The 14,984-nt window shown below is 42.0% G+C and overlaps 1 protein-coding gene across 2 annotated transcripts in view; it reads left to right on the forward strand.

The window, feature by feature from the left end:
• The first annotated feature begins 989 nt into the window (after positions 1 to 989).
• The window catches only part of LEMD3 (LEM domain containing 3), a 43,365-nt gene continuing 29,370 nt past the window's right edge, over positions 990 to 14,984 (forward strand). Inside the window, exon 1 of one of the 2 annotated variants that reach the window (XR_014847269.1) lies at positions 990 to 2,614. Coding sequence is in view for 1 of the 2 variants with exons in the window: in XM_085044383.1 (XP_084900509.1) it covers positions 1,084 to 2,614 (1,531 nt within the window). In the remaining variant the exon portion in view is untranslated. The remainder of the gene's footprint in view (positions 2,615 to 14,984) is intronic. The other variant, XM_085044383.1, reaches the window with a different exon arrangement.

Genomic DNA, 14,984 nt, shown 5'->3' on the forward strand with positions numbered 1-14,984 from the left:
ACACAATTAATTAGGTTGGAAAAGACCTCTGAACATCAAGTCCAACCTATGACCAAACACCACGTCAACAAGACCATGGCACCACAACTGGATGTGCCACTGCGTTTAAACACTTCCAGGAACGGTGTCTCCACCACCTCCACGGGCAGTCCGTTACATTGTCTTATCACCCCTTCTGTGAAGAAATTCTTCCTAATGTCCCACCTAAACCTCCCCTAGCCCAGCTGAAGAGGACGTCCTGTCCCCTCATATGTATGAGACGTTGTATGTCTCCTCACAGCCGAGATGTCCCGATGCTGGAGGTCCGACGGCGGAAGGTTTGCTTCCCCCAAGCGCGCTGGTGGAAGGCAGCCGCTGCCTGCCACCTCGGGAAGGGCCCGCCAACAGTGCACGCGGCTTCTTCCCATTTCTGCAGCCACCTTTAGGCTACATTTGACACCTGGGAATGGCGTTGATGGAGGTTCAGCGGTCGGTCTGGCACTGCTCACTGCAGCACATTCCGGAGCACACCGACACTCCGCATCAGCCGCAGTTTTATACCTGTTCACAGGCGTCCCTGACCCAGCGCGATTCTAAACAGCGCGGCCCTTCCAGCTCTGAAAGCCGCCGCTGCCCGCCGCCTCCCCGGGATCGGCGCCCCCCGCCCGCCACTCCCCCGCCGCCGCCGAAAGCGCCTCCCAGAGGCCACCCGAGGTGCCGGGGCCTCCCGTTCGGGGGTACCCTCCCTGCTCCCAGCCGCCGCCCGCCACGGCGGAACCCTCGCCCGGAACCCCCTTCGCGAGCCCGGGGGCGGACGGGGCGATCGGCGGCCGCATCTTTCGCCGGGGCGCCGGGAGCAGCGCCAGACCCGCGCGACAGCGGTGACCGGGCGGAGGCAGCCGCGAAGGGCCGTCGGCGCCGGGCGGCCCCGCCCCGCTCATCCCCCCGCTCCCCCGCCCGCCCGGCCGCGTTCCCGACGGGCGGCGCCGCGGGGTGACGGGCGGGTCTCGGCCACAGCCGAGTGCGGCGCGTCAGTTCCGGCGGGGAGCGCGGCGCGGCGCGTGGGTCGGAAGCGCCGCGGCGGCGGCGCCGGGGGAGCGGAAAATGGCGACGGCCGCGCAGCTCACGGACGAGGAGCTCTTCTCGGAGCTGAGGCGCTTCGGCTTCTCTCCGGGGCCGGTCACCGAGAGCACCCGGCCCGTCTACCTGAAGAAGCTGAAGAAGCTGCGTGAGGATGAGCGGGCCGGGGCCCGCGGCGGCGGCGCCAACAAGACCCGGAACAGCAACAACAATAACACGGGGGCCGGAGCGGCGCCGGGCGGAGGCGGCGGCCCCGGGCGGGCGGCTCCGGGAGCGCGGCTGGCCGGCGCCGAGCACCCCTTCCTCTCCGGGGCTGCCGCCGGAGGCGGCCGGGGCCGCGCCGCACCCCCCGCCGGGGGTGGCAAAGTGCTGCTGGGCTTCAGCTCGGACGAGTCGGACGTGGAGAGCAGCCCCCGGAGCCAGGCCGGCGGCAGGCGGGAGCGCGCTGCGCCCCTCTTCCGCGGCCTCAGGCCCGCCGCCCCCCACGGCGCCTGCGGCGTGAACAGCAGCTCCCCCCCGGAGGAGGCGGCCCGGCGGAAGCCCAGCGCCTGGTGGGGGGCGGCGGCCAGGAGACCCGCGGCTACTCAGGGTGTGAGGGAGCTCGGGGACGGCAAGGAGGAGGACGACGAAGAGGAGGAGAAGGAGAGCGAGCGGCAGCGGTGGAAGAACCGGACCGTGAACGGGAACCGGCTCCTCTCCTACGGGGGCAGCAGGGACAAGTACTCGGACTCGGAGGAGGAGGAGGCGGCGGGGGCGAGGGCCAAACAGCAAGGACCGAAGGAGGAGTCTGCAGTTCGCCGGCCCAGACGGAGCCTCAGCAAGTCGCCTGCTCCATTCATAACAAGCAAATGCGCTGCAGCCGGCGCTGGCGTGATGGAGACGGGCCAAGAAAGGGCTGGCGGAGGCTGCGGTGCTGGTGTGCTCGTAACGAATGACAGGGCGGCGGGGGCGGCTGCTGCCGGCAGTCTAGACAGGGGCAGAAATCAGGAGGAGGAGGAGGAGGAGGAGGCGGCGGCGGCGGCGGTGGTGGTGGTGGGGGGAAGAGGAGGAGGATGTGAAAATCTGGACTCTAGTTCTCCGAGCCCCAGATACCGCATTGGCCTAGCTAAGAAATCCCCATCAGTATTGCTGCCACCACCGCTCACGGACGTGGACAGCGGTAAAATCACTGACCCTCCAGGCACCATTAGGAAAGCGACCAATAATCATGTTCTCAGCGGTGCTCCTGGTAGCTATAATGTTGAATCCAGGATCTATTCATCTACTAATAGCCTTCCCCCGGATGGAACCAACTCCTCCCTCAGACTCAACCACTCCAATCATACGGGTTCAAATCATACCTACCTGAAAAACACCTACAAGAAGAATCTCTCTGAGCCCGAGGAGGAGCTTCTCCAACAGTTCAAAAGAGAGGAGGTATCCACCACTGGAGGCTTCAGTGCACATTACCTGTCCATGTTCCTCTTAACTGCTGCATGCTTGTTCTTTCTGATACTGGGATTCACATACCTGAGAATGAGAGGTTCTGGAGTAGCTGAGGATGTGGGAGCCAACAGTAAGTATTAGGTGAAGGGTAAGAGCAGTTTCTGCAACTGGGTGTAACAACTGTTAATGTGCCTTTGCATTCCCAGACATCCCTTACTGAGCAGTTCTGGGTTCCACCTTAGTATAATCTCTCTTCAGAGGATGGTGCACAGAGAAATCATCTTTCCTTATATACGTGCTTTGCAAGCTGGTATAGTAAGATTGCAAGACATTTAAAGATGAACTTAAATCCCAGCATTCCGTGCTGTAATCTGTTGATACCTTGTTTTCTAGCAAGTTTTCGTCCCAAAACAGTTGTGTGGGTTTTGTTCAATATAGCAGGAGTATGGTTGGTAGAGAATTGATGAGGTAAGGCTTTATGCTAGTATCACAGGAGTAAGCATGCACATTTAGATACCTGGGATTCCTGCAGGGCTAAGATTTGACTGTAGTTGTTTGGTAATAAAGTAGATTGTTTTCATTCATGTGTGCTGAGGCTTGAAAAGGATCCTAGGTTGAGATGATGTTACACAGTATGAGAGACCTTTTGCAATAAATGCTTGTTTATTGTTTTCTATAGTTGAGAATAACGCTTATAAATGAAATACTGCTGTGCTTTTAGTCTGAATTTCAGAGCATTAATTTTTTTTAAAACCCTGAATTACTTGAGAACTTCTTTAGTATGTGAAAATAACTTGTTGGAATGGATTTAGAAACTACCATTTCCTATTCACGAAGCATACAAAAATGGAAACATACCACCTAAGGGTGGTGATTCATGCTCATTCAGTTGGCTGTTTTGAAATGGACAGTGGAGATTCTAACATCAGAAAGAGAAATCATGCCATTGCTGTCTTAATTTTTCATTGCTTCTGTTGAAAAAATTTGCAAAAATCTAGTTTGGGGATATAAGAGCCTTAGAAGGCTCTTGGCAACTTGCATTTTTCTTGAAATGATTGAGTAAGGAGTGTGGGGTGTATGCAAGTGTGTACATTTCTTGTATAGAGAGTAGAGGACTTATGTACGCATTGGTGGGCATGTATACAGTGCCTTGTAAGGAGTGATCCGGCTGTTATCTTGGCATCTGCTAGATGTCACAGGGCACAAGTAGCACTTTGGGCTGGGTTTTTTTTCTATTTCCTTTTGAACGTGGTTCATTACATTAGGGTAGCAGAATACTTCTTGATTCTGTGTTGCATGCTTTGCTGAGGGGTAAGTAAAAGATTTGGTGTTTAGGAAGAACAGTAGCAGCAAGGACTTAGGGATTTGCAATGGTTTCGTTGCAATGGTCCACGTGGCTCTTAAGTACTGTTCAGTCTTGTTTTTTGGGCAGACTGTGAACATGTGCAGGTGGGCTATAATTAGATACGGTCTAGTGTGACTGTTGGGACTGCTCGTACTCTGGTTAGCTTCTGGCCATAAAGGCTGGAGACATGCCTACATTTTCTTGTGTACAGATAAGCTGTATTATTGTACTAACATGTATTATATACTTCTTTTAGTCTTGAAATATGATGACTTTAACTGGAGGAGATGTGTCAGCCTACTAGGGTAAACCTTCTGACTGCCAAATTCAGTGGTTGAGTTAAAACTGGCTTACCATCCTGTTTGATAAAAGCTGAATGTTTCAGCAATGCAGATAGTAATAGTTCTTAAAGTTCAGAGTGGATTTTTTCATATTGAAAGAAAATTTATTTTTGGATGTGTGAACTTTCCTATAGAGCGTGTGGGATGACTGTGTTGAGTATATTGCTCTTACAAATTCACCCAGCTGGAACTGTTAGACAGGAAAAATTGTCCTCTTAGTGGACCTTGCTTAGGCTAGGCTGCCCAGTCAGTGGTCTGGTAGCCCAGTGTTGCTTGATAGTTCAAGTAAGCCAGTTCTTAGCCTGTTCTTATTTGCTGTCTTTTCAGTTGAACTCTTGAAAGTGGATTTCCTGAAGAATTGTTCTGGCAATGGCACTGGTATTTCATCTGTCCTACTTCTTCACAGCCCCAGGCCTTGCTGCAACGTAACGAGTGGGAACAGGGGAAATAGCATCCTTTGGAAGAAGCAAACAGCAGGTTTTGTGGCTAGTTTCTTTGACAGGAAGAGGAGCAGGCCACTTCTTTTAAGTAATGTGGGAATGAGCAGGGAATTACCTTGCCCATATGTTTAGCATGTGCTTACTAAGTTCTTCTCAAATCAGCATATGGAACAAAAATATGGTAGGTCTGTAGAACAGACAAGACAGGCTAATAAAGACTGATTTTTACTGAAAAGGGAGAGAGCCCTGTCTTCTATTATATTCTTCCTAAGTTTAAACATCATCCGAGTGTGTCCTTTGATTCTTATGCTTTGTATGGGTGTATTGTCTGTTTTCTTTATAGAAGCAAAATGGATTCATACTTTTAAATTAAAAATAATAGTGTATCTCAAAATCAACCTTTTCATTTAGGTGGTTGGATATTGAGATTTTTCTGTCTTTTAGATGGTTGTACATAAGATTATGTTGGGTGAGAGTGATTTGATGGTGGAAAAAAATCAGTTATTTTCAACTCCATGTCATAAAAAGTTTTAGGGTTCAGCAGAGTTGCCATATATGCATGTCTCCAATTATCATGCTTACTGGGATAAAGCAATAAAGGCAGTTAATGGTATATTTGGGTGGCATCTTATTTTAAATTTGCAGGGAACGATGCACAGTGAACTTAATATTGGTTTTCTTAATAGTAAATTGCCTAAAATTAAATGCAATCAAAATAAGATGATAGTATGTTTGTGACATTGAAAAATATTTATCACGAAGTACACTCGGTATCAACCCTTAAATATTTGTCAGGCTGTAATCTATGAACAGAGGAGGTGTGTGTAATGAGAGGGAGGCTTAAAACCAGGTGCTGGAGTTGAATTTAGGCCAGGTGTAGTAATATAAATGAGAAGGGGTGAGCAGAAAATTTCAGAACAGACTTGTCACTTACACCATGCATAATGTTCAAATGATTTCTTTTTCAGAGCTCTGAAATAGCTATGAAGTGCTTTAGTTTTTCCACATGTAGCATAAAATGTTCAAAGACAAATTAGAACTAGGCTAATTCTTCTTTATGTAAGCTATACAGGTCACTTGAAGTAAGGTTTTTATGCATTTTACTGTCTAAAATATAGGTAAATGTCTGTGGGGTTTTTCTTAAACCCACTGAAATAAACTGCACTTCAAGCTCACATAAAAGACCAGCTAATGCATAAGTGCATGTTGTGCTTCCTATCTCTGGCAGTGCTGTATATGCAAAAGATCAGTTTGGGCTTGATGCTGGTAACCTCATTCATTTTGCTCTGGCTGTAAAGCATGTTTTTCTTTGCACCTGCCTTCAGAATACCATGGAATTGTATCAACTTCTTGCCAAACCTGCATAGTACTTTGTTAGGAAAATGGTAAATTTTAGTCTACTTCCTAAGGTTTTTCAAACCCTGAAGAGTTAGGTATCTCTTCCAACTTCTGTGGTTTTGTGATGTTACTCTAAACATCCCAAGTGGCTGCTCCTGGAAGTTAATTCTACAATTATTTTTCATGAAAGGTTTATAACTGTATCAGATCAGTCGATGTTGCTTTCAGATCTGGTTCACTTTTTTTTCTGAAAGATTTGGGCACTAGTACAGATACTGTTGAAGTCTAATCTGAAATAGATTGTGTGTAAGTTACTTTTACTGTTTCTGCTCCCATACTTTGTCTTGATGTGACAAAAATAAAAAACAAAACAGAACAAAACCACCACAACAAAAAACTAATCTTGAAACTTTCAGGTAGGTCTTGTTTAAAATCTTATTTTCATATTAGGAGAGGCTTTTTAAAGTGACATCTGTTACTAGTAATTTTAGTCTTTCTGTGATACTTGTTACAAAACAATTGCTAGGAGGATAATCCTTTCTATATTTGCTACATCTTTGTGTTTTTGAAATGTTAATTTAGGGAGACTTAGCAGTTGTATATATTGCAAGTGTAAGCTTATGCAAATCACAATTCTAAGAGTTTCATTCCATTACACTGATGTTCCTTTGTTCTTGACTTCTAAATCTCTCAGGTGTCAAAATTTCTATGGAATTTTATGCAGGGTATTTAATTGCTAAGAAGTTAGTCTTGCTGTATAAAAGACAAGTTGATGACTGTTGCAGGCTCACAGGCCTGCAAATTACTGTTGAAGTGCTGAGGTATTTCACAGATAACTGCTAAAAATTCACTTGCCTTCTAAGATCACCCTCTCAGAAGAGTCTATATTCTTGACAGTGTTGGCCTTAATGGAAGAAAATTAGTTGTGGATAAGAACTATTTAAAGAAGAGGAGATAATAAAGGGAGGGAGAAAAATCAAGAGATTTGGAGAGTTCCTGTTTTGTGTGCCTATTAATATTGCTTGTGCTTTGCTAGGGATACCCTGACTTGTATTTGACCATGTAACAACTTATGTTGAAGTATTAGCATGTAACTGTTTCACCCTCTGTATATTGCTTTAAATCCTAATTAGCAAGTATTTCTCAACTAGGTGATAGTAAAGAAAATCCTAGTGTTTTTCTGAAAGACTAATCTCCATTGTAACTATCTCAGTTCTGTGGTTTGGTGAGTTTTGGATCAAGATCAATAGATCCAAAAAAACCCGAAACCCTAGGCTGCCTTCATGAGGTAAAGCCAGGTAGAATAGTTAAATTTCCGTAGGATTCTTCACAGTTTTAAACTCTATTTTTCCTTATGGTATCTCAGAAATTATTCTTTAAAATGAGGAATAAATTTGGCCTGTTATCTAGGAAAGTCTGAATAATTATTATATAGTGACTTTCATCTTGGAAAGTCATAAGTAATTGTTACATAGTACAAAACAATCTTAGCTGACAGCTTCAAGTCCTTCTTAAAGGATAATAAACAGTTTATTTACCTTTGTAATATATCTGGAATGTAAAAAATAAATATGAAAATTGCTCATCAGTGTTTGAAACAAAAATGATGGAAATTCAGAATTCATGTTTTAGGGAGATAATGGTAGTTGATAGTTTGTTCAGAATATTTTTAACTACTTTGCATTCATACCTTAAATGTGTTGCTATTTGCAGATGTGCACAAATTATTCCTTATGCCATTACTGTAGATTCTTACTATGATATTTTTTCAAAGTTACTGTTGGAGGCTATGTTTTTTTTTGAAATAAATAATGGAAAATCTGAACTAGAATCACTTGCCTGGGGAGCAGGGATGCAGAAGAGCTCTGACAGGAGTCAGTCTGTTTTCATTAGATATCAAAAAGTAATCTGAAGTTTGCACTGCATTCCATAGTGCCTAGTTTCCTCAAAAGCAAATTTGGTTTCTGATGGGAGAAAATTAAAGGTGATCTAGAATCTGAAAGCATATCTGCTTTCAACTTTTGCATTTTAAAAAGCATTAGAGATTAGAAAGGTGTGGAAAAGCAAAAAGCAAACTTGTTTTATTTTTTAAGAATCTCTGTCAACTCTAATACTATTCAAGTGTAATGCAGATCTTTCTGCTTAGGACAGATGGATAGAGTGATAAAGGATGCAGTGGAAGTATTTTAAAGAAGAGCCCATGCTGCACAAACACTTAAATTTTGCATTGCAGGAGCCCAACTTTGCACCGTTTCATGATCCATAATTATCCCATTACAAGAGGAGAATTAGGCCTGCAGTACTTCTATTTCTGGGAAAAAATTGTGTTTCTAAAAATCATGTACATTTAAATTCTTTTGACGTCTGTGTTTCATCTGAGAGTAGTAGGTTGCAAACTTTAGCTGGATTGCTTACCCAGCTAAGCTGGCAGGAGTTGTAGAGTTGTACCAAACTGATCTCTGTCATGCTTCTAGACTTGTGCTTCAGAAATAGTATGAATATGTGAACAGGCCAGAGCTGCTGTTTGAGAAAGCTGTTTGGTCACTTCAGCAAAAAGCCTAGGCAAGTAAGTTAAGCAAGTACATAATTTTGTTGATGAAAGTGCTGTTCCAGTTCTGTAGAGAATCATGGAGTGTGCTTTAATCATGAGACATATGCTCCTTTCGCCTTTATAGTTCTTGTGAGTATTTGTATTCTCTGCTAAAATTAGTTGTCTGTTGTGATTTGTGTTAGGGTGAGGAGAATAGGTTTACTGGTTAATGGACTGTGAAATCAAGGTATATTAAAAAGATTTTTAATGAACTCTGAGTGACTGACTGAATTGATACAAAAGGCTGTTTAATGTGGGGAGAAGAGTGGAGGCTTAAAAGGTGAGGTCTGACAATGAATTAAGAGGCATTACTTACTAAGTAGTCTCTAAGTTCCATTGAACTCTAGTGGTGCTCTGCTAGATAAGTAAAAAATGGGGGTGTTCATAAATGAGGGATTGTAGAATAACTCCTCAACTGGCTTTTGTCTCAGAGAAGGCCATTTACTTAAATAAAAATGTAAAGATGGCTTGTTAAGAAACAATTGTTTTATATATATACTAAGGCTTCCTTCATACTGCCTTTATTCACTGAAGTCTTAATATATGGTCACATCCCCTTAACCTTCTATTTTCTGAAAAGGTACAAGACTCTTTTATATTTGGACTCACCATGTCTTGGGGTAAGTGCAGCATCAGCCTGCCCTTTCTGGGCATCGACTGAACAAAACTTTATCAGAAGAGGACTGATGGGCATTAGGTGGATAAATGTAGTTTTTCCTCCTAATACTAGATTTTAAGGCCACATCTAGATCTTAATTTTACTTTTGTCCACAGAAAAGTGTTTATTTGATGGTCAGTTAAATCTCTGAATTGGAGAAACCTCAGACCGTTCTTTTATTTCATAACTATTTTTGTTAACGTCAGGATATTTTCAATAGGCTGCATATCAAAGCCACTTACCTTAACCATCTGCTCCCTCAATACTCACCATCTCACTATGCAGCTGTACAATAAAACATTCCACAACACTTCATTCAGTAGTACTTAGCCCAGTGTCTGTTCAGCATCATCAGCCTGCACAGCAAAAGCCCCTCAAAGTATCCCCATATCTCACAACTTCATCAAATACTTTTTTATCTCAATATGTAGATGGTTTTGGTCCTGGAGATCAGAAGTCTAGCTATAGAACTAACCTGAAACCTGTCAATAGATAGTGAGCAATGGAACATTTACTGTGAATGATGGGTTTCATATCTCAGAAGGTAGATGTGTGATTGTTTTGTGTTTTGGTTTGGTTTTTTTGTTTCGTTTGTCTTGTTACTATTGCCTGAAATAATTCTTGGGTTTGGTGTGAGGCAGGTTGGTGCTTGTTGTTTTTATAATTCCCAGGATATTTTCTGGGAAGTGATATAACATTATCTGTTAAAGAATTTCTCTTCATCTCTGGCTATTTCTAAAGTTTAGAGTGTTACTTGTTTTTTTTCAGGTGTCATGCATTAGACAGCCAAAGAGGATTTTGTTGAGTGACAGACTGGGTGGTGCATGTGTGACAAACTGCCTGAGAGGTGTTTTCACAGGCTGTGGAAATCCGCAGTTCAAACCTAATTATGGGGAAAGACCGGTCTGACAGTCTTGCTTGTACTGTTTCTTCTTGCAAATTCCTTGGAAATAGTTTGCTGTTACTTTGTAAATAAGATGAAATGATTTATGAAATTCCGTGGTGGTATTTTGAAAAGGAGAGTATCGTATCAGGTTCATCCTAGTCTGTTTCTGTATTGGTATGCAGCTGATGTATGACCCAAGAAAGCTGGGGGAGGCGAGAAGCATAGTGTATTTCCAACAAAAAGCTGAAAAGGTGTTTTTTATTTGTTTGGTTTTTTTTTGGGGGGGTGTGTGTCAAAGGAATTTTCTGCTGTTCTAGGGAGACTTTGCCTTTTAGAGAAAGAACTAGTCTCATTACTTATTTTTGGGTTTTGTTTCTCTTATCTGTAAGCATGAGAAGTACTTACACTTTTACATCTGCTTAGGTAAAAGCAGGTGTGGATAAAAGTGTTTGTGAGTCACTATGAGAAATAGGGAATCTGAGCTGTGTTTAAAGGATGCGTTCATGTTTGGGTACTTCGTGTTTTGCATATAATAATAAATGCATATTCATTTTAGTATAAACTCAGAAAAAAATAAAAAGGGAGCATTGAGAACATCTAAGAGAGCCATGCTGCTGTAGTGTCTGTACAGTGTCCTTTTAACTAGGAGTAGAAACACCCATTTTTTGAGTACTCCTGAGACCTCATTCATTCAGAATAGGCAGGTATATATGCACAGTTCTACTTGATGAACCTAGGTGTGTTATGGTCAATTCCTCTTGAGCTTGACTTCCATCAGAGGTGGTACTCCCTGCAGAAATGCTGTAGACCATGTTATTTAAGTTGTTTACATTGAGCACAGATGTCAGCATACTTTGGAATTGTACAATGCAGTGGCTAGTGTATTTTTTTGTTCACAACTTTAAATATGTTTTTCTCTTGACCTTCAGCTAAAAGTGCTGCTTATTGAACTAACAACAAAAATATGCAGATTGAGTACAAATGCACATGAAGTAGAGGGGGGAGGAGAACCATGAGATGTTAAATCCAGACTTGTTTTATTCTCCTGTATAGGATGCATGGTATTAAAGTCATTCCTTTGGAGTGGCAGCAAACTGAAGGGAGATGACATGAAAGTAGCAGCCCTGGGAAGGAGCTGTCCTGGTGATTGAGGACCAAAGGCCAAGTAGGGTCTGCCTATCACTTCTGTAAGGGAATGAGTTAGCATGTGATATCCTTTGCCATTCAGAAGATGGGAATGTACTGAGCTGCTCACACAAGCCTTGGTATCAGGCTATATGGCCAGCTCCCTTAAGCACAAAATACATGATTCGAGGAAAGAGAGTTAGGATCTTGTTATGTAAACTTTTTTTTCATAGTTCAAGCACTGAGCTTTGTGCTACCATACAGTGACCTACATAATACAGAATTCTTATGTGCCAAAGGTGTGGTATGGTTTTATTCTCCCTAGAGTTTGAGATCTTGGGAAGAGTCACTTGTACTTCCTTTTTGTCTTCTTTATTTTTGCTGTTTCTGCATGGCAGGTGAGCTTCTTGCCAGGAAAGGTTTTGGGTTTTGTGGTTTTTTTCTCCTCTCTAGATCCACCAGGCTCAGAAGTGCATACAGTACTGCTAGAAGATTCATCACCTTAATTCACAAGCTTATGATGTAATCTTTTAACTAATAGGTGTAACCTATTTAAGTAATAAACAATTATGATGACATTAGTTCAAATTCAGTCTTAGTTCAAGTAGACTCTTCAGCTGAGTAAAGGATAATGGTGTATTAGTCCAGTTGTTCCCTTCGGATAATTTTTATTTGAACCAGGTAGATTAATCAAACAAATCATCAAACAAATGCAGTTGCTATGGTAGACAGCCTGGAAGGTTAGCCAACTCTTCAGAGTCCTAGTCCAGTGGAGTAAAAATGCAAGTAACTCAATATTGCCTGCTGTTATGCATTTCCAGTCAGGTGGTGTTATGTTGTGTATTACTGCTGAGCTCATCCTGATTTTGAGCTCTGCAAACTTCTGCAGTATGTGGTGAGCAGTTTTCCTTCTTCTCTTTAGCTAATATGGATAGTTCTGGTAAACTGACTGCTGCTTCCTCAGTAAAAACTCATCTTTGTCATGCCAAGAGACCTGCTAGCAGCTACCTCTGTATGTCCTGCATAGAGCAGCTGTTTTCAGGGCTCTACTGCTGTGTTCAGGCTTTGTAAATATCATATTGTTCAGCATTTCTGCTGCTCTTAGTGCAGCAAGCACTGATAGACCAATGTGTGCTGAATGGTTAAAAGGACAGCGGGACAGCAGGACCCCAGTTTTAAAAATAAAAATTCCTATGTGATCTCTGTCTTGACTTTGTGCTCATGATTCCTGGCCCTTTAAGAGTTCTGCTGTTAATGTTCTCCCTTCGAATGTTACCTTTGGATGCTGTAAATTGTTAAGGCTATTACTAATACTTTGTAACTGAAGTCTATCTGGAAAAAGAGGTTATAACTGGGTGTTTTTGTGTTGGAAACTCTTCAAGACGGAAATCCTTACTGCTTGTACAAGATCACAGGATATTTTTATCAAGACTGGGCCCCTTGGCAGAGTGACAGTAGATTCAATATTTAATTGCAGCTTCCCATTGATTCTTAAACCTTCTGTGTTTCAATAACACTTGCTTTATTAGTTTGCTTTCCATCTTGAACTTCGGAGTTTGAGGAAAGCAGAACACTTCCTAGTTTAACATAAAAGTGCTTGTGTTGCCATGCTTTCAAGGTGGAGTTTCCCCTTTTTTAAAATTTGAGTTCATTTATTGAAGTGGTGGGTGTTTTTTGACCTTACAAAATGTCAGCAGCTAAAATATTTGGGAGGGGTGCAGAAGAGGGGAGAAGAGCTATTTCAGAAGCCTATTTGGAATTCTCTTACAAGTGAAGGTCTTCTCTACCCATTGTAAAATGCTGCTATGTGTCTGAAGTCTAATGTTTCTCCTGGTAATGTTTTGCAACTACAAGTAAGAGCAGTCTTAGTGTGGTGGGTTTTTTTATTTCCTGTGTATACACACTAGCCTGTAATGGATACCGTGTGTATGTGTGTGCAAGGAATGTAATTTATCTAATTTTTACAATGCACAGCAAGTGCACTTTTGAGCCATTTTCCCTAATAGAACAGAGACAGCTGTTTCTTCTGTGTTTTGTAATAAAATGCAAAAGAGCATGTGTGCAAATTCTGTTACTATAAAATGTTTCCTTAAATATTCTTAAGAATTGACAGGTTTTATAATTTCTAGGTTTTTGATCACTAATACCAGTACTAGAATGAAAGTAATATTATTTTTCTAGTGAAACTGAATACTTTAGTGAGAAGCTTTCCCAAAACACTTGTGTCTCTTCTTAAATATGGATGAAATTGGCATGACTTGCAGGAACGTCTTTAAGCATTCAGGTCTATTCTAACCAGTATTTAAATAGGCAGGAGTAGATTTGAACCTTTCTAGAAAGGGTGATACAGCTAAACAAAGAGAAATTCTCATATGTCATACCCTTTTACCTAAAATAACGAAGACTCTTATTTTCGGGGCTGGTAGAAAGTGTGTCTGAAATGTGTATCACAAATACAATTGTTTTAATTCTTTTGGAGGAGGGTTTTGTCAAAAGTGAACAACATGAAATTGTTGGTTATGTCATCAATCTTTATGTCATTTATTCAGAAACAGAATGAATTTAAATTATGTTGGGGAAAAATTATCAATAAAAGCACTTTGAACTGAGCCAGTTGGAAAAGTGACCAGATGTTAAGGAAGGGTTCTGCCGTTTGTAGAGTTCACTAATCTTGTGGCATATTATGCTGCTCTCCAAAATTGACAGGGCCAAGAGCTATTCAAACTATAATGGGATACTCATTTAGAAATGCATTAACCTTTTCCAAAGCACACTAAAATGATCTGTAGTGAAAGAATTTCTGTATGATTTGGTGTCTTAATATCAAAGCAGAGAGATTTAGCCCACTGGTTTGAAGTGGTTTCTACCTGAATTAGAGCAATATGGAGATGGAAGGTCATGCAAAACTGCTTGTCTGCTTTGAGCATTGAGTAATTGAAGAAAGGAAAATAAAGGCAGGATTATTTTATTTAAGAAATTATAAATATGGAGCTCTTGGAATAACATTTCCTGCAGTAACTTGTTTGTTTGGTGTTATTCTGGCATTTTAAGGTTTAGGAGCTCTGAGAGACAATGTTTTAGAATTATTCTTGACACGTACCCAGTATGTCACTGGGTGGAGTCAGTCCTTCCTTCTAGACTTAGAACAAGTTACAGATTTGTTGGCTGACATTGAAAATACTTGGGTTGTAAAATTACTGAAAACTTGTTTTTGAGGTCATGTAGAAAAAGGCTGGGCTAAAGGCTCATTTCTGATAGCAGTGCTTCTAATACTGTTTCTCACTCTGGTAGTAGTACATGATCCAGCTAATGTATTTGTTTTAGGAAGAAAAAAAGTCTAATGGAAAGCATTAGGTTATCCTTTTATTGAACGCACCTTTGCAAGACAGATTTTGGAAATACTACTACTTCTGTTTTGGGGTTAGTCTGCTTGTGGCATGATGGACAAGGAGGAGAAAAGTGCTTTGCAGGGAGGAAGATTCTTCTTTCTGCAGAAGTTGCTAACTTGGAGCAACTTGGATGTTGTAGAGCACAGTGTCTGAATCCTTCGGGTGAATGGTATTTGATACTTTGTGTCATCACATTGGGAAACAAGGTGCTCACAGGTTAATTTGGATCATTCTTGTTTCTATAGCTGTGGCTTTACAGCTCCTCCAATTGCATTGGAATTCTGCTTTTTCATCTATAAGATTGAATTATCTGTACATTCAGAAATAGATCATGACATTACAATGGTTCGGTTAAAAATGTCACCTTAAAAATGTTAGGAGGAATAGA

The sequence above is a fragment of the Lichenostomus cassidix genome, chromosome 1Aa (assembly GCF_008360975.1).
Source record: "Lichenostomus cassidix isolate B80296 chromosome 1Aa, HeHo_3.0, whole genome shotgun sequence".
In the NCBI taxonomy this organism is placed as follows: domain Eukaryota; kingdom Metazoa; phylum Chordata; class Aves; order Passeriformes; family Meliphagidae; genus Lichenostomus; species Lichenostomus cassidix.